The sequence below is a fragment of the Alligator sinensis genome, unplaced genomic scaffold (genome assembly GCF_000455745.1).
Source record: "Alligator sinensis unplaced genomic scaffold, ASM45574v1 scaffold858_1, whole genome shotgun sequence".
Classification (NCBI taxonomy): Eukaryota; Metazoa; Chordata; order Crocodylia; family Alligatoridae; genus Alligator; species Alligator sinensis.
This window is the reverse complement of record NW_005842079.1, coordinates 1,081,570-1,098,806: the sequence shown is the minus strand read 5'-3', so window position 1 is coordinate 1,098,806 and position 17,237 is coordinate 1,081,570. Positions and strand designations below refer to the sequence as shown.

At 48.4% G+C, this 17,237-nt stretch overlaps 1 protein-coding gene across 1 annotated transcript in view; it reads left to right on the top strand.

Moving 5' to 3' along the window:
- Positions 1-17,237, top strand: part of CACNA2D2 (calcium voltage-gated channel auxiliary subunit alpha2delta 2) — a 750,433-nt gene that overhangs the window by 674,108 nt on the left and 59,088 nt on the right. Inside the window, exons 15-18 of the mRNA XM_025204332.1 lie at positions 9,488-9,577; positions 10,175-10,246; positions 15,105-15,179; positions 16,240-16,314. Of these exons, the coding sequence (XP_025060117.1) occupies positions 9,488-9,577; positions 10,175-10,246; positions 15,105-15,179; positions 16,240-16,314 (312 nt within the window). The remainder of the gene's footprint in view (positions 1-9,487; positions 9,578-10,174; positions 10,247-15,104; positions 15,180-16,239; positions 16,315-17,237) is intronic.

Sequence of the window (17,237 nt, the reverse complement as noted above, 5' to 3'; positions counted from 1 at the left end):
AGCTGTAATCTACCAATAGTAGATGGTAGCCAGGGGCTTAGCAGAATTTGGAAAAGAATTGGACATTTATACGAATAATGAGGTTTAAAATTAATGACAATATTAACAGAGATATTGAGACTCAAAGGTGCTGCAAGGTGCCATGCAATGTGAGCACTGTTAAATGTGCAAACATGATTTATAAGATAAACCCAGCACCACCGGGGGTGACAAGGAATAATGGTAATAAGCTGATGTAGAATAGGTTTAGATTAGAGATCAGAAGGCAATATTTTACAGTTAGGGTGGCCAAAATCTGGAACCAACTTCCCAGGGAAGTGGTCCTCGCCCCTACCTTGGGCAAATTCAAGAGGAGGTTGGACAATCACCTGTCTGGGGTCTTGTGAACCCAGCATTCACTCCTGCCTGTGGCAGGGGGTCAGGCTAGATGATCTGTTCGGGTCCCTCCTGACCCTAGCTACTATGAAACTATGAAACTATTTCAAATAGGAATCCATGGTATTCAAAGCATTCTGACCTGCTGTGGTCTTTCTGAATTCTTTGCAGAATAGAAGAATTGGTCTATTATTTTTCTGTAGTAAAAATGAGTGAAAGCTAAGAATTGACACTTTCTAAGGGGTGCCTCAAGTCTACTGAAGGGTGCCTTAAGTCTAAAAAGGTTGAGCACATCTGTATTAGGGAGACTGGGTTGAGACATAAAATGAGAATAGATTAATCCACAGCACCTACTGCAGGACTGCTATGCCAACTTCTGTAGCATCTGCTGCTGTTAGCAGCAGGATGTTTCTAGATGGACATTGGCTCTGATCAAGTCTGGCAAGCCATGTGGTAACTCCATGGATTTCCCTGGTGTAACTTGGTGTGCTCCCAATCTATATCAGGGCATGTAAGATCTGAACACTTGGTTTTACTTGTGCTGAGAATAGCCCAGCTTAGACAGACAGACATACTGCTTATAAAATCACCCCGCCAAGGGTCTGGGTCCTCTATTTTCATGTGACACTGTGGATCTCTATGGAAGGTGATTGTACCTCCCTAGCTGGGTTAGTGCAGTCCCAACAGGGAGTACGTTGAGAGCAGATTGTTGTTTTCAACTTGACATAACCCATTTTTGTTTCCTGTTTGGAGTAATTACCAGTTGGTTTTGATATTTGTCAAACTATCCACCCCCTTAGTCAATACAGCCTGCAACTGGGGACCAGCTCCAAGCAACTTATTATTAATAATAATCATCACTTATTTATTAACCACTAGAACTGCCTTCTCTCTCTCTCTCTCTTTCTCTCTCCTCTGCTGTCTAAAATTGATTCACCAGATCCAGAGCCCCACCAAGTGTTCAGACCAGGCTGATGAAACATTCATGTCCATAAACATCCTCTTGCCAGCCAGTTCCCTCTCTTTGGGGAATTTCCTTTCCAGCACTGCTTAAGTTTAGCTTGTGTTTAGCTTTGGTGAGTATGTTTAAACCAGAGCAGGAGGGAGAGCAGATGTTTATTCCTGTAAGTGTAAATGAAAACCAGGACACCTCTGGGACAGGGTCTGATCCTGAACTTACTTAGTGCCAGTGTAAATCAGGGGGGACTGCACTTTAAAGCCATGGGATAAAACCACTAGAGTATATAATATATAGGTACCTGGCTAGGGTAGAGCCTATTTGAGCATGTGTAGATGAAAATTCAAACACTGAGCCCCATCTCTCCACTGTCTTCTGTACTCCTTGCTGCGCTTGCACATTTTTATGGTATATGGTATGCTGTCTCCATGCATGTGTTTGAGTATGTGTCTGTGTGTTCAGTGGACCATCTGTGCCCTGCGTGTGCATGTGTGGATAGCATGTGAGTTGTACAAAACAAGTCACTTCCATGAAAGTGCAATGGCCAGACCACATCCCAAGCACAGACATTCTCCAGTGGACAGAGAACACATTCATGGCCTGGCTGTGATAGCCTAGCTACATGTTGAGTAGGTCAGGCAGCTACTTACCAAAGAAGTGTCTCTCCTGTGAGTTGACCTTGGACAGACAAAACCATGGGAGATCTCACAGATACATTATGGACTGCCTCAAGGCTCACTCAAGGCCTGCACCACTGAATTCCGTTATTGCAAGCAGCTTGTGTGGGGCAGGGCAACCTGGCACCAAGTAACCTACCCAAATGTAGCCCTTTCTGAGAGCCACTGCATCTAGTGTGCTGAGCTGAAGCACTAGCTGAAAAAAGGTTCACATTCAGGGCCTCCTGAATCTTCCAAGGGAGTGTGCTGCTGTCTCAGAACAGGCAGACTCACCCAGCAGCCATCACTCCCCTCCCCCAACCCACTACTGCTTTGTTTAAAGATAAAAAGACCTCTGGAAGGAAACACCCAGCATGTGGAGCTGTGGGACACTGGAGCTAATTACACATACAGCAGGAGCCTGCGCTAATGAAGGCTTCATCCAGTAGGGAGCAGCTGCTGCATCTCACCAGGAGCTCTGTGTGGGGACCGGTGACAGACAGGGCACCCCTGCAATGGCTGCCATAAGCAGGAAGAGGATGATTCCAAGGGGTTGCTAGAAGACCATCTTGTTGAGCTCCCACTGTGCTATGCAGTGTTGTCCAAGGAGCTGTCTGACAGACCAGATGGGTCCCATTGCACAGGACCACAGGCAAAAACTGGGCCCTCGTGTACGTTGTTTTGCAAGTTGCACACAACTGCCTCTAGAGCTCCAGAGCATGCAGAGCCAGGCATCTGCTTCAGCAGCTTCAGGAAGTCTGCCCTCTGCCAGCTGGTACAAAAATGGCTTATGCCATTATGGCCCTGCCTCCTCTCCACCCAGTTTGGGTGCTAACCTTAGTGAATCCTCCCAGGGACCACATTTGTGGCTGAGCCCTGCAGTTCATTAGAAGGAATCTCTCTGCCAAAAGCATAACAGCCATGGGCTGTTCACTGGGCAGCAGCAAGGGCTGAGCCAGCTGCAGTGATTGGGCTGGATGCCATTCATGCATCCCCTTGAAGTGGGCTCGTAGGGCTGGTGCCACAGGAACTGGTGCACACTGCACATTACACTACTGCTCCCTGCTCCTTTGCCAGCCTCTTGCAGTCCAACATGTGGGAACTGTCCCAGCAACACAGCAAGTCACACGGTCATTTTCAAAACTCTGAGCCAAATCCTCAGCTGGTGTAAATCGGCATAGCCCCATTGATCTCTGGGCTTAATGGCAAAAGCGCAAGTGATTAAAAATGTTTCTCGGTTTGTTGCCAGCTCTTTATCAGGTGATTACACAAGAACCTCTCTTCCCATTTAAAATCCAGGGCATGTCTAGCCATAACAGTGCTGGAGAGAAAGCTTGAACACCAGAAGGCAAATTAAAAGAACTTCAGCAGCAATGCAACAAGGGGGGAAATCAGGCAGCTATAATATACTTGCTTCGCAGAGTCATAGTTCCATCTTCATCCATTCATTATCAGCATGGAGCAAATCTGTCTCTGAGTAGCACAGTGCATCAGCAGCAGCAATTGCATCCCCTTTGATTAAAGTGAAAAACAAGATCAAAGGCACAATAACACAAAGCCAGCCACAGACGTGACCCTGAGCTTCCTCAACATTCCAGTCTCCGAAAAGGGACCAGGGAGCCTGTCACTTTTCTTCTGAAAAGTCAAGCAGTCAAACGCCATCTGCATAATGGATCTGAGAGAAGAGCTTCTAAGGGGATAATGTTGCCATTTGTATCCTGGGTTCCTGGAGTCTGGTACAGGGTAAAATACATTGCTGAAAATGAGAGTAGTAAAGTGAGGCGGCTGTGTTACAGTGACAGATGTTACATTACTGAGCTCGTTGGCATCTGCTACTAACCCTGTTCAAAAGGCTAAATGTTCTACATGTTCACCTGGACACACTCCAATCTATTATTTGCCTGATAAAACCAAAGGTCTCATCCTGCAGTCCTTGTTCAGGCACACTGCTGAATTGCTATGTTTTATCTAAGCTACTGAGAGCCTGGTGCCATTATTTTGGCTGTTCTCCAGCTTGCTCTACTGTTCTAACCTTGCTCATTAGGTCAGCACATTGCATCATATAATGTGAACATAACATGCACCCACTCCCTGTGGTGCTGTGTCCCCTTTGAGTGGTGGTTGACAAGACCACTACAGTCTGCCTCAGGAAGTGGGACTTTTAGCTTAGGCCATAGTGGTACCTGCCCTTTAGCCAAGTGGTTCCAAGGTTTGTATCTCATTGCTGATCTGCCAGCTCAGCCCCATACCTAGAGACCTGTGTCACTCTTGTCCATCCAGATCCCTTCTTAGCTTGTCACAAAGCAGAGACTCCTCCAAAATCACTCTGACATGTTTTGCTAGTATTTCATTTGCTTGGGTCCATCTCCAGGGCAGGCCACCCCTAATGAGAAAGATCCCGGGATCTTGGTCAGTGGTGCTGCTGGATAAGGGGAGGAAATGATACATCTCAGGGAGTGTCTGCACCACCTCCGTGCCATGCATAGGGATACTACTGTGTCTCTAGTAATATCTGCTACTAACTCACCCTCAGTCTGCATGTGACAGCCCCCAAAAATAAAATAATGTGACTGACACAGAGCAGCTCTGAGCACATATCTAGAGATGCTCCTGGCTTTCCTGTCTTGACCATGTTTATTGCTACAAGCTGAAGGCCACTGTAAAGCAGCTACAATCCCTTGTTTCCAGTAGTTGTTGCATTTAGACCAAGTGCAGGTTTCACAGTAGTGCTCCTAGACACAGCTCATTTGGTATAGCAAAGCCTACCCAGACTTGTCACCTACCATACAGTTTGTTGGAGAAGTCCAGTCATGTTCATTTTGCAGGTTTTCTTCCAAACCCAGTTAAACGTTGTCAGTGAAACAGAAGACTCAGAAGGGTTACCCTGGGAGAGGTGGCTCCTCTTCCCTTCACTTGTTCTGTTGCTCAGAGCTACTAGCAGCTACTAGCAGCTAGTAAAATGTTGGTCATAGACAAACACTGAGTGTGGCACAAAGCTTCCCAGGGCTGGCAGTTTTGTCCCATGGCCATGACAGGAGGGACCCATAAATCCCCTGAGGCAGCATCACTGTTCATGGGGTTGACCCATATCCCTCAGCCTGGCATGGAGAAAATGAGGGAGTCCCACACATGGATGGATCTGTAGTGAGGAAAGCATAAGTGGCAGGTTCAACTGTGTGACTCCAGGGCATCACATTGATCAGGGGCATGTAGCCATGTGGTGTCACACCCTGACATTTCCTCCAAGGACAAAGATGAAGCCTTTTGATGCCAAGTCTTTGCATGATGATAAACCTAAAGTGGTGGCAGATCAGGGCATGGAGAGAGCAAGGGTGCAGCCCTCTGGATACTTCCTGCCCCTGTTGCCTGGGCCTCTCCATTTTGTTTGGACTAATTCCCCAGAGACTCTCAGAATATTCTGCCTCAAGTGGCTTTTTTCCAGTCGGACTGAAATGTTGGAGGAAGAATAACTGTCTTGCAAAACCCCCCTTAACACGGCATGCCCAGAGCCGAGGGTGAACTACCCTACCCCTGCTGAGGCTCAATGCCATGCAAAGAGCAGTCCTTTGTTGGCAGCACTTTGAAGTGCTAAAATTTTCCGCATGCTTTGTATCCTTTCACTACTAGTAACAGGGCACATCTACACAAGACGCTGACTATGCAGCAGCTTAATAATACTGCACAGTAGTGCATCACTGCACAGACAGTGCTAAAACACTACGGCGCAGTATTTTTAGGCTACTATTTAGTAGCTTCATGTTCACTGGTGTTACTGTGCAGTAGCTCCAGTTACTGCACATTTATTTAGTACAGTATTTGCTAATACAAGTACTAAATAAATGCATAGTAACGACTGTGCAGTAGTGTCTCGTGTAGACATGCCCACAGTGTTTTTGCTTTCCTCTTCACTGTCCTTTAATCCCCCTTCCTCATTCCTTCTCTATTCCTTTGAAGAGATCAGCTCTGCCCTTCTGATCTTCTGTTTCCACTTCCACTTTGTATTGTCTAGGTGCCTTCCGGGCATGAATGGATTCATGCTTGCAGCCACCCTAGAACAAAAAATTGTCTTGTACCCAGTGGCTGTGTCTACACGAGACGCTGACTGGAGTAGCTTATTACTACTGCTGACATAGGCAATGCATAGGGGGGTCACTGTGGGGGCATATGCCCCCCCTGACAGGGCTGCTGCCACTGCCAGCAGCAGTGCCTGTGGGAGCTCACCAGCTCTGGCCCTGCTGCCAACGCCAATGGCAGCGCCTGCGGGACCTCGCCAGCTCCACCGCCAATGCCGGCACCTGTAGGTGTCCCCCCAGACTCAGGAGGCTCTAGTTGCCCATGACTGCTCAGTAGCATCATATGGGATGAAGTGCGATGCGATGCTACTGTGCAGTAGTAATGAGCTACTGTGCAGTCAGCATCACCAAAAACCTGTTCGGTGACACTACTACGCAGTAACTCCAGTTACTGCACGGTTATTTAGTACTTGTGTATGCAAGTACTAAATGACTTCACAGTAACAACTATGCAGTCAGGGTCTTGTGTAGATGTGGCCACTATGTCCATGAGGAAACAGAGATGATGTGGGCCCCCTGAGGTCATGCAGGCCTAGCTATGGCAGAGTTTAGAATAAACCCCAGGTCCTTTCCCAAAGCTGTTGTTTCTAACTTAGGTCAGTGTGCTTACATGGAGTCGATGAGGACAAGGGGAGTCATTTGATTTTGAAATTAAATTGTGAAGGTCAATTTAAATACAGCCATCAGGGTTCCCAACAAGCTGTGCCCCCATGTGGCTCTCCTGCCAGTTGGCATGACAGATGTGTCCTCAACTGGTCTACCTGGCATGTGCTTCAACTGGTTAGAAAGGAAAATTGGCATTGGGGCTAGGATGTCCATGGGAATTCCTGGTCCACCAGACTTTTCTTGTTTGGCCTTAGTCAACTCAGTCTCTCTGACCCATCTCCTTAAAAATACTTAGGTACCTTGTTGGTTAGGTGTCTAAATATCTTTAAGGATCCGGGGCTTAGTTTCTTGGCAATAAAATTAGGTAATAGCAATTGGAGTGGTGTGAGGAAGAATGTGAAGTGCTGAGACACTGCTGTAGTGGGGCTATTGTAGGTATTTCAGCTATAGAGACCCTGTGTACACTAGCCCTCCCCCAGGGGTGGGCCCAGTGGGAAGAAGGCTAGTGTAGAGGCAGTCTGGACTCCATCTTCCAGGTTTGATGCTCTTCTCATATCTAATCTCTTTCTGACTGGATCTCTCTCTTCTACTTCCTGGTTTCTCTCTCTCTCCCCCATACTAAGTCATCTAAAAATAATTTGTTTCTCTCTCCCTGGTGCTTCAGGGCTGAGGCTTTTATCTGCTGCTCTCTCCGTGGCAATCTGTGAGGAGAGTTAATTGACTCAGGAAGAGGCAGTGTTTCCTTTATGCCAACACTGAGGGCTGATTGGCACACACTGTCCCTTAATGCTGTTACAAAAGACAACAGGTGACCAAACTTGCCTGGGAATGCTGAGCCACAGTCATCATTGGGTCCCTAGCTCCCTCCCTGTCACCTAAGGAGAATGAAGCAGTGTGGGTGCAGGAGTAGAGAGTATCAGGTTTCGTATCTTACTCCCAGCGAGCACTTCAGTTCCCTCCCCCTCCTGGTACTCTTCAACATGCTAGAATCTTTCTCAAGCTAAATGCTGTGTGTGACACAAAGGTGCCTAGCTGGGAAACCAGAGGACCAGGGGCCTGCTTCCATGCTCAGATCTAGGTTTTCCAAAGAAGGTGAGTGCTTTGGGAGGCCTGACGTGAGATGCTTCAAGAAGGTCTGGTTATCCAAGAGTGCTGAGCGCTCACCCTCTGGAGTCCCAGCACCCCCCCCGGTGTTTTGTGTGGGGCTGCAAACCTCCCTGGTACTAACCTGCCCTTGACCTGGCATGTACATCAGCAGTGAATGTTCTGATGATATTGCTAAGACTGTTGCAAACAGTTTGTGTCTTACCAGGAGGGAGAGGGGCACTGGATGGGATGCACAGCTCACTCAGTGGGGGCAGAAGGAAAATCTTCCATTGATGATGGAGCTTTGAGTGCCCATACAGAGGCACTGCCTGGGCATTAGGGAGGGTTAATAGGTGCCTTGTAACTTGGCATTGCTTTGCTTTTTGAGATCTGTATCAGAAAGTTACTTCATTTATATCATGGGTAGGCAGCCTTTGCCCCTTTGAAATGCTGTCCCTGTGCACATATGCGTGGATGTGTGTGTGTGCATAATGTTATAGGCAGAGCTTCCAGTGGAAGAATAGTCCATGGGATCAGGTTCAGGCTGGAGACCTGGATTCAAGCCTTGCTGTGCCACAGGCTCCATGGGTAACCTTGGGCAAGGCACTTGGTCTCTCTGTGCCTCAGTTCCCCTCCCATAAAATGGAGATAATAGCATTGCTCCAAATACTTGAAGAGTGTGAGATTTCCAGCTACTACTGTAACAGAGCCACAGAATCACCTTACTTAGACAGTGGAGGTTGCCTGACTCCCCCTTTTCACTCACACAGTAGCTGACATTTTTCAGAGCCTGTCCCTGCACAATAGAGTTTGTAGGTTGTCTTGGCATCTTGCCATGCAGAGGCCCCAAGCACCTGGGCCCTATCTCTGACTCTTCCCTTGACTTTCTGTGACACCTTGAGCAAGCCCCTCCTTCTCTGCACTTCAGTTTCCCCATCTGTGAAGTGGCGTGGGAGGAGAAGGCTGTCACAGACATCACATTTGTCAGATTTCATGAGTGAATGTCGCCCTGGATGAGAGGGCCTAGCCCTAGGGCATGGTGTGCTATACCGCTACTTCCTCTTGAAAGATTTGTGTGGCTGGGCTGCCTCAGTAGGGCTCCTCAGGATCACTGGCTGCTGTTCACTCAGTGCAGCTCTCAGTCTATGAGGGTCCAAACACGGGATGTAGCACAAGAGCCATTTGTCAGGAAAGGGAATGTGCACTGGGATTCAGGAGAAACTGCTGTCCCTACTGCCCCAGGTTCCTGACTCTCCTTTACTGCTGTGAGCCATTTTCAACAAGAAGAGCAAAGGGTCGCGGAGGGAACACCGGGAGCAAATGTGAACGAGGGCTGCCAGGACAAAGGGCAGCTGCAAGCATGTCAGGCAGCAGTGGTCTCTGACTGGAGCAGAGCCCATAGCCTGAGACAAATGATGAGTGATGGCATGACTAAGAAACTTAGAGCACAAAGCCCCACATCTCTCTCCACTCCTGTCCAGAGCAAGTGCGGTGGTGGTGCAGGATCACTGCAGTAGGTTAGGTGATCTTTGCTGAGCCTGGGCCCCAGGCTTTTCCCCTGAATGAGAAAATGCTATGCAGATGGGGTTGTAAAACACAGGAGCCTCCTCTCCCAGGGAGCGCTGACCCCATGTGAGGGTGCCTGTTCCTTCCCCAAGCTGTGTGCCCAGCTATCTGGCAGCAGTTGTGAATTCCTTCATCTCATAGTTGGTCTCTCCTTATTTGTCCTGCAGGAGTATCTGGATGTGCTGGGGAGACCCATGGTCCTGGCAGGAAACAAGGCCAAGCAGGTTCAATGGACCAATGTTTATCAGGATGCTCTGGTAAGGAGAACTGAGCTAAGCACTATCCCAAGATGCCTGTCTCTCCCACAGTGCCCCTGCTGGTGAAACTTGCTTGCAGAGCAATACTGCTTGCTTTGTAATTACTTAATGTACATTCAATTTAATTTTCAGTAAGGAGGAAAGTAGTGAGTTTAATAATCCTTTCAACACCCACAGTCAGGAAGATGGACTATCCCTTTGGGAGGGTTGTGGGAGCCTGTGTACCTGCTGTCAGGCCTTAACGTCCCCATAACCCATCCAGGCAGGCTGCAGAAATGTCAAAGAAGTTGATGGCCACTGGTTTGGTATTGGGAAGAGATTACCCCTGAGATCCAGCCTCAAAGCTCCAGGGTGAGATGTGGCTAGGGAAGTCATCCTGAGCTAAGCTACAGTGGTAGGGCTGAAGCTGCCCAGTAGGCCCTAAGACCTCAATATTGTGACTCTCCAACCCCATTCTGCTGGCCCCAGCCCCATTACAATATAAACACCCAGCTTAGTCCAGGAATACAAATGAGAAGGGCAGTAGAGTGTCTGAGAGAGATCAGCATGTCTGAGAGCTTGAAGCTCTAATTTTCTTTTGTTCTGGTCTCTGTCCAGGGGCTGGGTTTGGTGGTGACTGGCACCCTGCCAGTGTTCAACCTTACGGAGGACAGCAGCAGCAACAGAAAGGTACAAAACATCATCATCTTCCATCCCATTTCAAGGGCCTGATTCTACACTACCTTACACCTTTGTAAATCAGGAGGAACTCCACTGAGGCCATTACACTCCTGATAGGAGCAGAGAGCCCCAGGCTCAGTGTGTACAACACAACTTTAGATTGCATATCCCAGTTTGAAAACCACTGTTCTAGATTACTTCTCCAGTAGCTTTGTCACCTGTCAAGACTAGATGTTGTGTGCTACATGCACTGGAATGTGAATAAGAGCTTGTTCCCTTGTGTTTGCTCTGCTCCTCTATGGTAGAAGTGTGGCCTTGAGATTAGGGGGCTTGGTTGGCCTGTTGCTTATAAGAACTGGATTTACATCCTGGCTTTGCTTTGTGGAGTAGATCACTTCCCCTCTCTTGTGCCTCAATTTACCCTCTGCAGAATGGGGTCATTGCTTTACTTTCTCCTGGGGTCCTAACCCACATACGGTGCTATAGCAGCCTGGGCAGTCATGCAGCTCAGCTGATTGTGCCTGGGAGAGATTGGGTTTTTGCACTGCTTTCTCAGGGTGGTTTTCTAAGAAAAAGGAACCTCTCCCCAGCTTTGCTTTCACAGAAGCTGTCTTTTTACAGGTGACTGCTTCAGTGCTTCATGTGGTGGATTCAATCCTTATTTGTTCTCTGTCAGTTTTCTGACCCCTGCTGGTCTCTGTCAGTAGGTGGGCAGAAATGGGTCTTTCTGGGGGAGGTTTTAACATTGATCTCTTGTAATTGAAACTCCCACCCTTTCTCCTAAGCTAAGCAGACCTGAGAGCTAACTTCTGGGTCAGTAGCAGGATGGCAGATCCCCATTTTCCATGCTGGAATTTGCTGTCTAATATGCCCCCTTTTGGCTGAGATGTAAAACCCACGTCTTAACCCTTTAGAAATGCCACCATACTCTGTGGAAATGGAATGCTGTTTGCCTTGTTCTTCTGGCCAGATTCCCATTCAGCCTCACTAATTTACCAGTTCCAATTAGAAATGGTATTCTGCTGAACAGCTGGTGTATTCCTCCCTGGAGGGGATCCTCTGCTCATAGCAAGATCCCTTTGTATTCTTACCTTGTGAAAGGGAAGTGTAAGAGGCTTAATTAATTACTGTTGATAAAACACTTTGTGATCTTTAGATCAAAGCAGCTGGGTAAGCGGATAGCATTGTTGTGTGTGGAGGGATTCCTTTGATTTCTCTGTCTACTCATTGCTTGGTGTGTTCTGGGAGAGCATATGCAGGGGTGCCTGATGATGCTAACCAGTACAGCTGAGGCAGTGGTGCCTTGTACCAGAAGCTGGAGAATATTGGTGCAGTGTGATGGTTATTACCCTGTACCAAAACATCTCTGGTTATAGTGTTGTGGCCAGGCAGCCTGCCTGAAGGTGAAATAAAGATTGATCTTCACATGTGGTTGCAAAGTAGCTCCGAGTAGGAGGTCGTATTTGTTCCCCACTTCCCCATCTCCCCAACTCCTTGTCCCTATGGGTTGAGTTCTTGTCACTGTTATCGTGGTGTTTTCTCTTGTGAAGGTCTGTAGGGAGCGGGGGTTGGCTTCCAGACCAAATTTAAAAGAGCCCTTAAAGCAAAGGAGCCTCTGCTTGGCACAGGCATAGAACTTGCTACTTGCTTAATTTTTAATCCGTAGGGCACTGAAGAAGAAAAGCAGTGATAAAAATGTGAGCTGGTAAATGGAGTCTGGCTGGCTCTGCCCTTCCAAACCACCTGAAGATGGTGTGCTGGGGAAGCTAGAAGACATCGTGTTCACCCCAGTGGGTAGAGAACCCAAATGCACGTAAAGGAAAGCTGCTGTGGAGGAATGGATGTAGAGGGGGAAAGCTTAAAGCCCTCTACAGTGAGGGGCTGTGGGGCCTGTGGGAGGGAAGGGTGTAGAGAAGGATGCAGTAGCTCATAATCCTCTTCGGGGCCTGTTTGCAGATGAGGATTTTGGAGCAGATGAGAAGAGCAGATGTTGGAGATTGCTAAACCCGTATTTACCTTCCCCCTTCCTTCTGGACTTCCTTGTCTGCACCTGCTGTTTCCCTGATCAGTACTGGATCACAGAATGAAAGCTGTGCAATAGATGTTGCTTTGCCAATGTGCCAGCACCTGATGGAGCTATCTGTGCAAGAGTGGCTTGGGACAGCCTGGTTTGTCTGCAAGCTGGAGTCCCAGCTGTAGTTTGTAACCAAGCTCTGAGGCATGCATCACTGATCCACAGGTCCTTGCTCACTTAGATAATACTTGAGCTATTCCCAGCAATGTCATGTCACCACACACAACCAAGGGCAGAATGTGGGCTGGGCAAGAACAACCACTGGAAGAAGGGCCATGGTGACACAAGAAAAGGGAGGGAGGGAAAATGGAGCCTTCCTCTCCCAGTACATGGGACCCTGCCTGCTTGCCCTCAGCACACATGCAGGGGCCAGCCATCTCCAGCCTTGCCCCCTCCAAGTTGAGGGGGTATGAAGCAAAGAAACCCCCATTCAGAACAAGAGGACCCAACTCCTGCCCTGAAGCCATGTTACAGGATGCAATGAGAAGTGTAAAGCCCTTGGTTTCTGGAAATTTGCCACAGTATAAATAGAACTGGGACAACATTTCACAGGGCTGCAAGGGAGACATAGGACTCTAAAAGGGACCTGTGGGAGTAGATTCAGGCAGAGGCCAAGGGACCACTCAGTTGGAACACAGAAGTGTGAGTAGAGGAGTAAGTCAGCGTTGACTGACAGACCCCAGTGATGCTTAATTCCATTCCCCCACTTGCTGGGAATGGCCAGAGCATACTTAAGTGTGTTTGCAGGTCCTTCCTCTGTGCTGTCTCATTCTTTTCTCACCCACCATATCTGGATGGATCACTGCTTTGGAGGTCTGATGCTGCATTTGGGGTGGGGGTACAGTTCTAAGGAACCAGTGAGCTGCTTCCCAGAGGGGCAAGCAACCAGCAGTGTATGTGTCAGGAAGCCAGGCTCTTGCCTTGCAGAGCATCTGACAGTTTGGTAGCTGCTGTGATGGTACTGCACCAAAGAAGATAGCAGATGCAGGCATCAGGGTGTTGTGAAAGGAAGCGCAGGAAAGCAGCACTTCTAGCAAGGGTAGAGGAAGAATTGAATATGTTCTAGTTGGAAATGTGCCTGGAACCAAAAGGTGGAACTCAGCTTGAGGAAATCAGGTCTGGATCCAAAATCTAGCTGGCTTCTGCCTCTGCAATGGAGGAAATAGCAACTCTGGGTCTGCTCATCATACATTCCCCCCTATGTCCCTCTCCAGGGCTTGGGGAAGTTCATTCATGGATCCAGCCTTCATGTCTCAGACCACCTCTATAATGAGCACAAATCAAAGGCTGGGTCTGAATGTTGGGGTCCTGGTGCAGCTCTGACCCCAGGGAGCCAGCTGCATTAGCTTTTGTCCAATTCTTCCTTGTGTAGCATAATAGCTAAAATGCCACTTCCCCACCAAGGCCCAGGTGATCCTCTGGAGAACAGTTAGAACAAGGGGTAGAAAATCCATAGACAGGACATTCTGTTTGCCTTTTATTATCGCAGTTGTCACCTTGGTTGAGAAGGCTGCCATCCAGTGTGCTTCTTCCAGGTAAGAAGGAGAGACCAGGCATGAATTAAGGTGGTGGGGCTTGCATAGCTCAGCTACTATTCTGGGGTGAACTCCCAGCACAAGGACGGTGCTGGGGTTGGTAGTTTTGCACTGCAGCTTCTTTGATAAACAGCTTGAAAGTAAATGCCAAAGTGAGCCATGAAAACCTGAGTGAGCACTCTGCTTTTAATTAAGTGACCTGCCTTGATGAACTAGTAAGCAGGATTTACAGACCAATTCTGGCATCAGCTAATGGTCTTTGTAATAAGAGTTTCATTTTCAGCATCTCTCCAAGGGCATTAAACACCCTTTCCTAAGGAGACCCTGTCAGTTTGACTTCCTGTTGTGTCCTGTCTTGTCTTCTTAGTTAATATGTGGGCTCCAAGTCACAGACAGCATCATTCTTTGCTGATCTCTTGTTTAAGAGGCTGTGGCATTCTCCTTAAGTTTGTGGTTGTTATGCCTATATTTCATCACAACACATGTAATCTGCCTACACAAAATTCCCCTTGCAATTTAAATACAGTCTTTTTCTGCTCCTGTCCTTAGTGTTGCTGTGCATTAGTAAGAATTGCTAAGTTCTACCCCAGAGCTGGCTGCATATTAGAGTTGTGGGGTACATGTTCACTCTGAATAATCTGCTGAAGCCATAAAACACTACGAGACCCTTCTGAATAAAGATGCCTTGAGATGGAAGATGAAGGGAATGTTTTCTAGGGGGAAATGATGAGAAAGAGGAAATAAGCTACATTTCTGGGGTGAAAATATGTTAGCATTTGGAATTAAGCATGTCTTGCTTCCCTCACTGAACCACAGAAGTCCCAGGCCTATCAGAGTACAGGCCGCTAAGATCCAGCCTGTCCTCTGCCCCTCCCTTGGCTCTGAGACTTGAAACCACATCTGTGGTTTTCCTAAGGTGCTATTGCTGTCTCAGCCTTGGAGATAGATTCCCATGGTCCTTTGGGGGCTGGGTCCTTAGGCTCTGGGATCTGAGCAAAAGTATCTGTGGAAGCCAAGCAGGCTCATTTGGCTGATCCACTGAACTGCCTCTGAATCCAGAGCACTAGTGTGCAGGAGAGAAGGAGGCTGGCAGGGAGGAGGGCATGTGTCTGACCATGAGGGACTCTTTTGCACGCCTCAGGGGACTGGAATGGCACCTATAACACTCACATTTCAAGCTAAGCCCAGGCTGAGTGCCCTGAGCTCAAACCTCAGTCCTGCCCATAATGCCTTCCTGCCTTTGTTTCTCTCTTTCCAGAACCAGCTTATCCTGGGCGTGATGGGAATCGATGTGGCTCTGAATGACATCAAGAAGCTGACGCCACGTTACAACGTGCGTGGGAAAGCCGGCCCCGTTAAGAGAAGTCCCTTAGAAAGCATGCTGTCAGGCCATCCCCTGTGAACTGGCACAAGTGGCAACGAGGGAGAGAGGAGAAACAGTAATTTCTTTCCTTTCCCTTGATGTTGATGGAAGGGAAATGTGAGCCACAAATACAGCTGAGCATGAAGCTCTCCCAGGCTCCCTTGTGCCTTTTTGCATCACTTGAACCACATCCTGACTGCTGGAAAGATGCTAGGAAGAATGATTTCAGGCAGCTTCTGTTGTTAGAAAGCAGGGTGCCTCCTGAAGACTGCAAACCAGATCTCTAGCTGGGGCCCAGTAGCTTTGTCCAGTAGCTTTGTCTAGAGGGAGATAGAGAGAGAGTGTGTGTGTGTGTAAAACAGAGAGAGCGTACCGATCTCTGACTGTTCATTATTCTCTACAACTGCAAACATGCCCTCACTACTGTGAGGCAGGATTGTAACAAGTTAGAAAGTCAATAGTGCCTGGACATAAGTGCACCAAACTCTCAAGCACTCAGCAGGGCAAGTTGGGAAGGCTATACCAGTCAGATGGGGATGGATCCTTCCCCGGGTGGCAGGATAATGGGGCTGTCCTAACCCCCATGTCAGGTTCGTCAGTCCAGCCTGGGATTTCACCCTGACTCCCCCAGACAGAAAGTGTTATCTGACAAGCCTGTTGTGAGGATGAAGGCAGATTCCTTCAACCAGGGGGAAGACCCAGGACTGGGGTTTTGTGGCCCTGAGAAGGATCTCTGGGTACCAATCCCTTGCAGAATAAGAATCAGAGCTGGATTTCCTTGTCTACCAAGTAAAAGTGGATGGGGTCAGCCCTGGAAGAGTGAGGAACAGACTGGGGTGATGCTGGTGGTGGTGGGGAAAAATTCTCCACCTATTAGTAATAGGCCTAGAAGAGGTGAGGGCTGGGCTTGGATCAGCCACAGAGGGCACTGCCCTGGGGCTGTAACTGTGTGGAAGCCGTGGCCTCTCTCTTCTGAGCTCTGCAATGTTTTTCCTTCCATGCTGTAACTCTTCTCTGTGTTTCCTTACAGTTAGGGGCAAACGGCTATGTCTTTGCCATCGACTTGAATGGATATGTCCTGCTGCACCCCAACCTGCAACCCCAGGTAGGAGCAGGGGTTTTTCTTCCCACCATTGCCAGCCAGGCATGGAACAGACTCCAGCTCCCACCAGCTGAGAATCTGGCTCACAGCTTTTATAGCTAGTGGGATGGACACAGGAGAGGGGTCATGGGAGAAGACAAGCTGGGATGGGGAACATGTGAAATACTCAGCAATCCTGGCCAGGGCAGCCACTCAGTGAAAGGCTTTGCCTGGGATGACCATCCCAGTCCCAACAGTCGTTCTCCAGCAGTCCCATTGGATTGGGAGTCTAATCTGTTTGATCAAACAGTGGGGATCCCCAGTAAAATTGTGATCAGAGGTATTTATACTCACAGTTGACACTCCCCGTGCCCCATCCAAGCTTGCCCACAGGGTCTCATGTAGTTCAAGTATAGCCACAGTAAATCCAACTTCCCATGAGTGTAGTTCCTCTGGGATCCCTTGGTGTAACAGGGAACCCTTGCCCTGTTACTGGAAAGTGGCATGGCCCCTTTAAAAGCAGGGTGTTTGTAGCACAGCCAGCCAGCAGAGTGGGGGTTAAGGAAAGCCCTGTGGTCAAGTCAGCTGACAGAGGAGGCACATGACCAGAAAGGGGCAGGGCTTTAGTAGTATATAAGCCAGAACTAGAGCTAGAGCAGGAGTTAGACCTGGGTAGCAGCAGGGTAAGGAGTCTTTGCTATGAGATGGATGCTACTGGTGACTGCCTGGCAGGGAGCTTTGGGAGTGCAACTGGAGGGACCCGATTCAGGGCCTGGAAGAAGTGTAGTAGGCAGCCAGTATTTTGAGTAGGACTAAAAATGAGTAACTTGCAGGTCCTGTTAGTGCCTGAGTGGCACATTCATAGATTCATAGATTCATAGATGTTAGGGTCGGAAGGGACCTCAATAGATCATAGAGTCCGACCCCCTGCATAAGAAGGAAAGAGT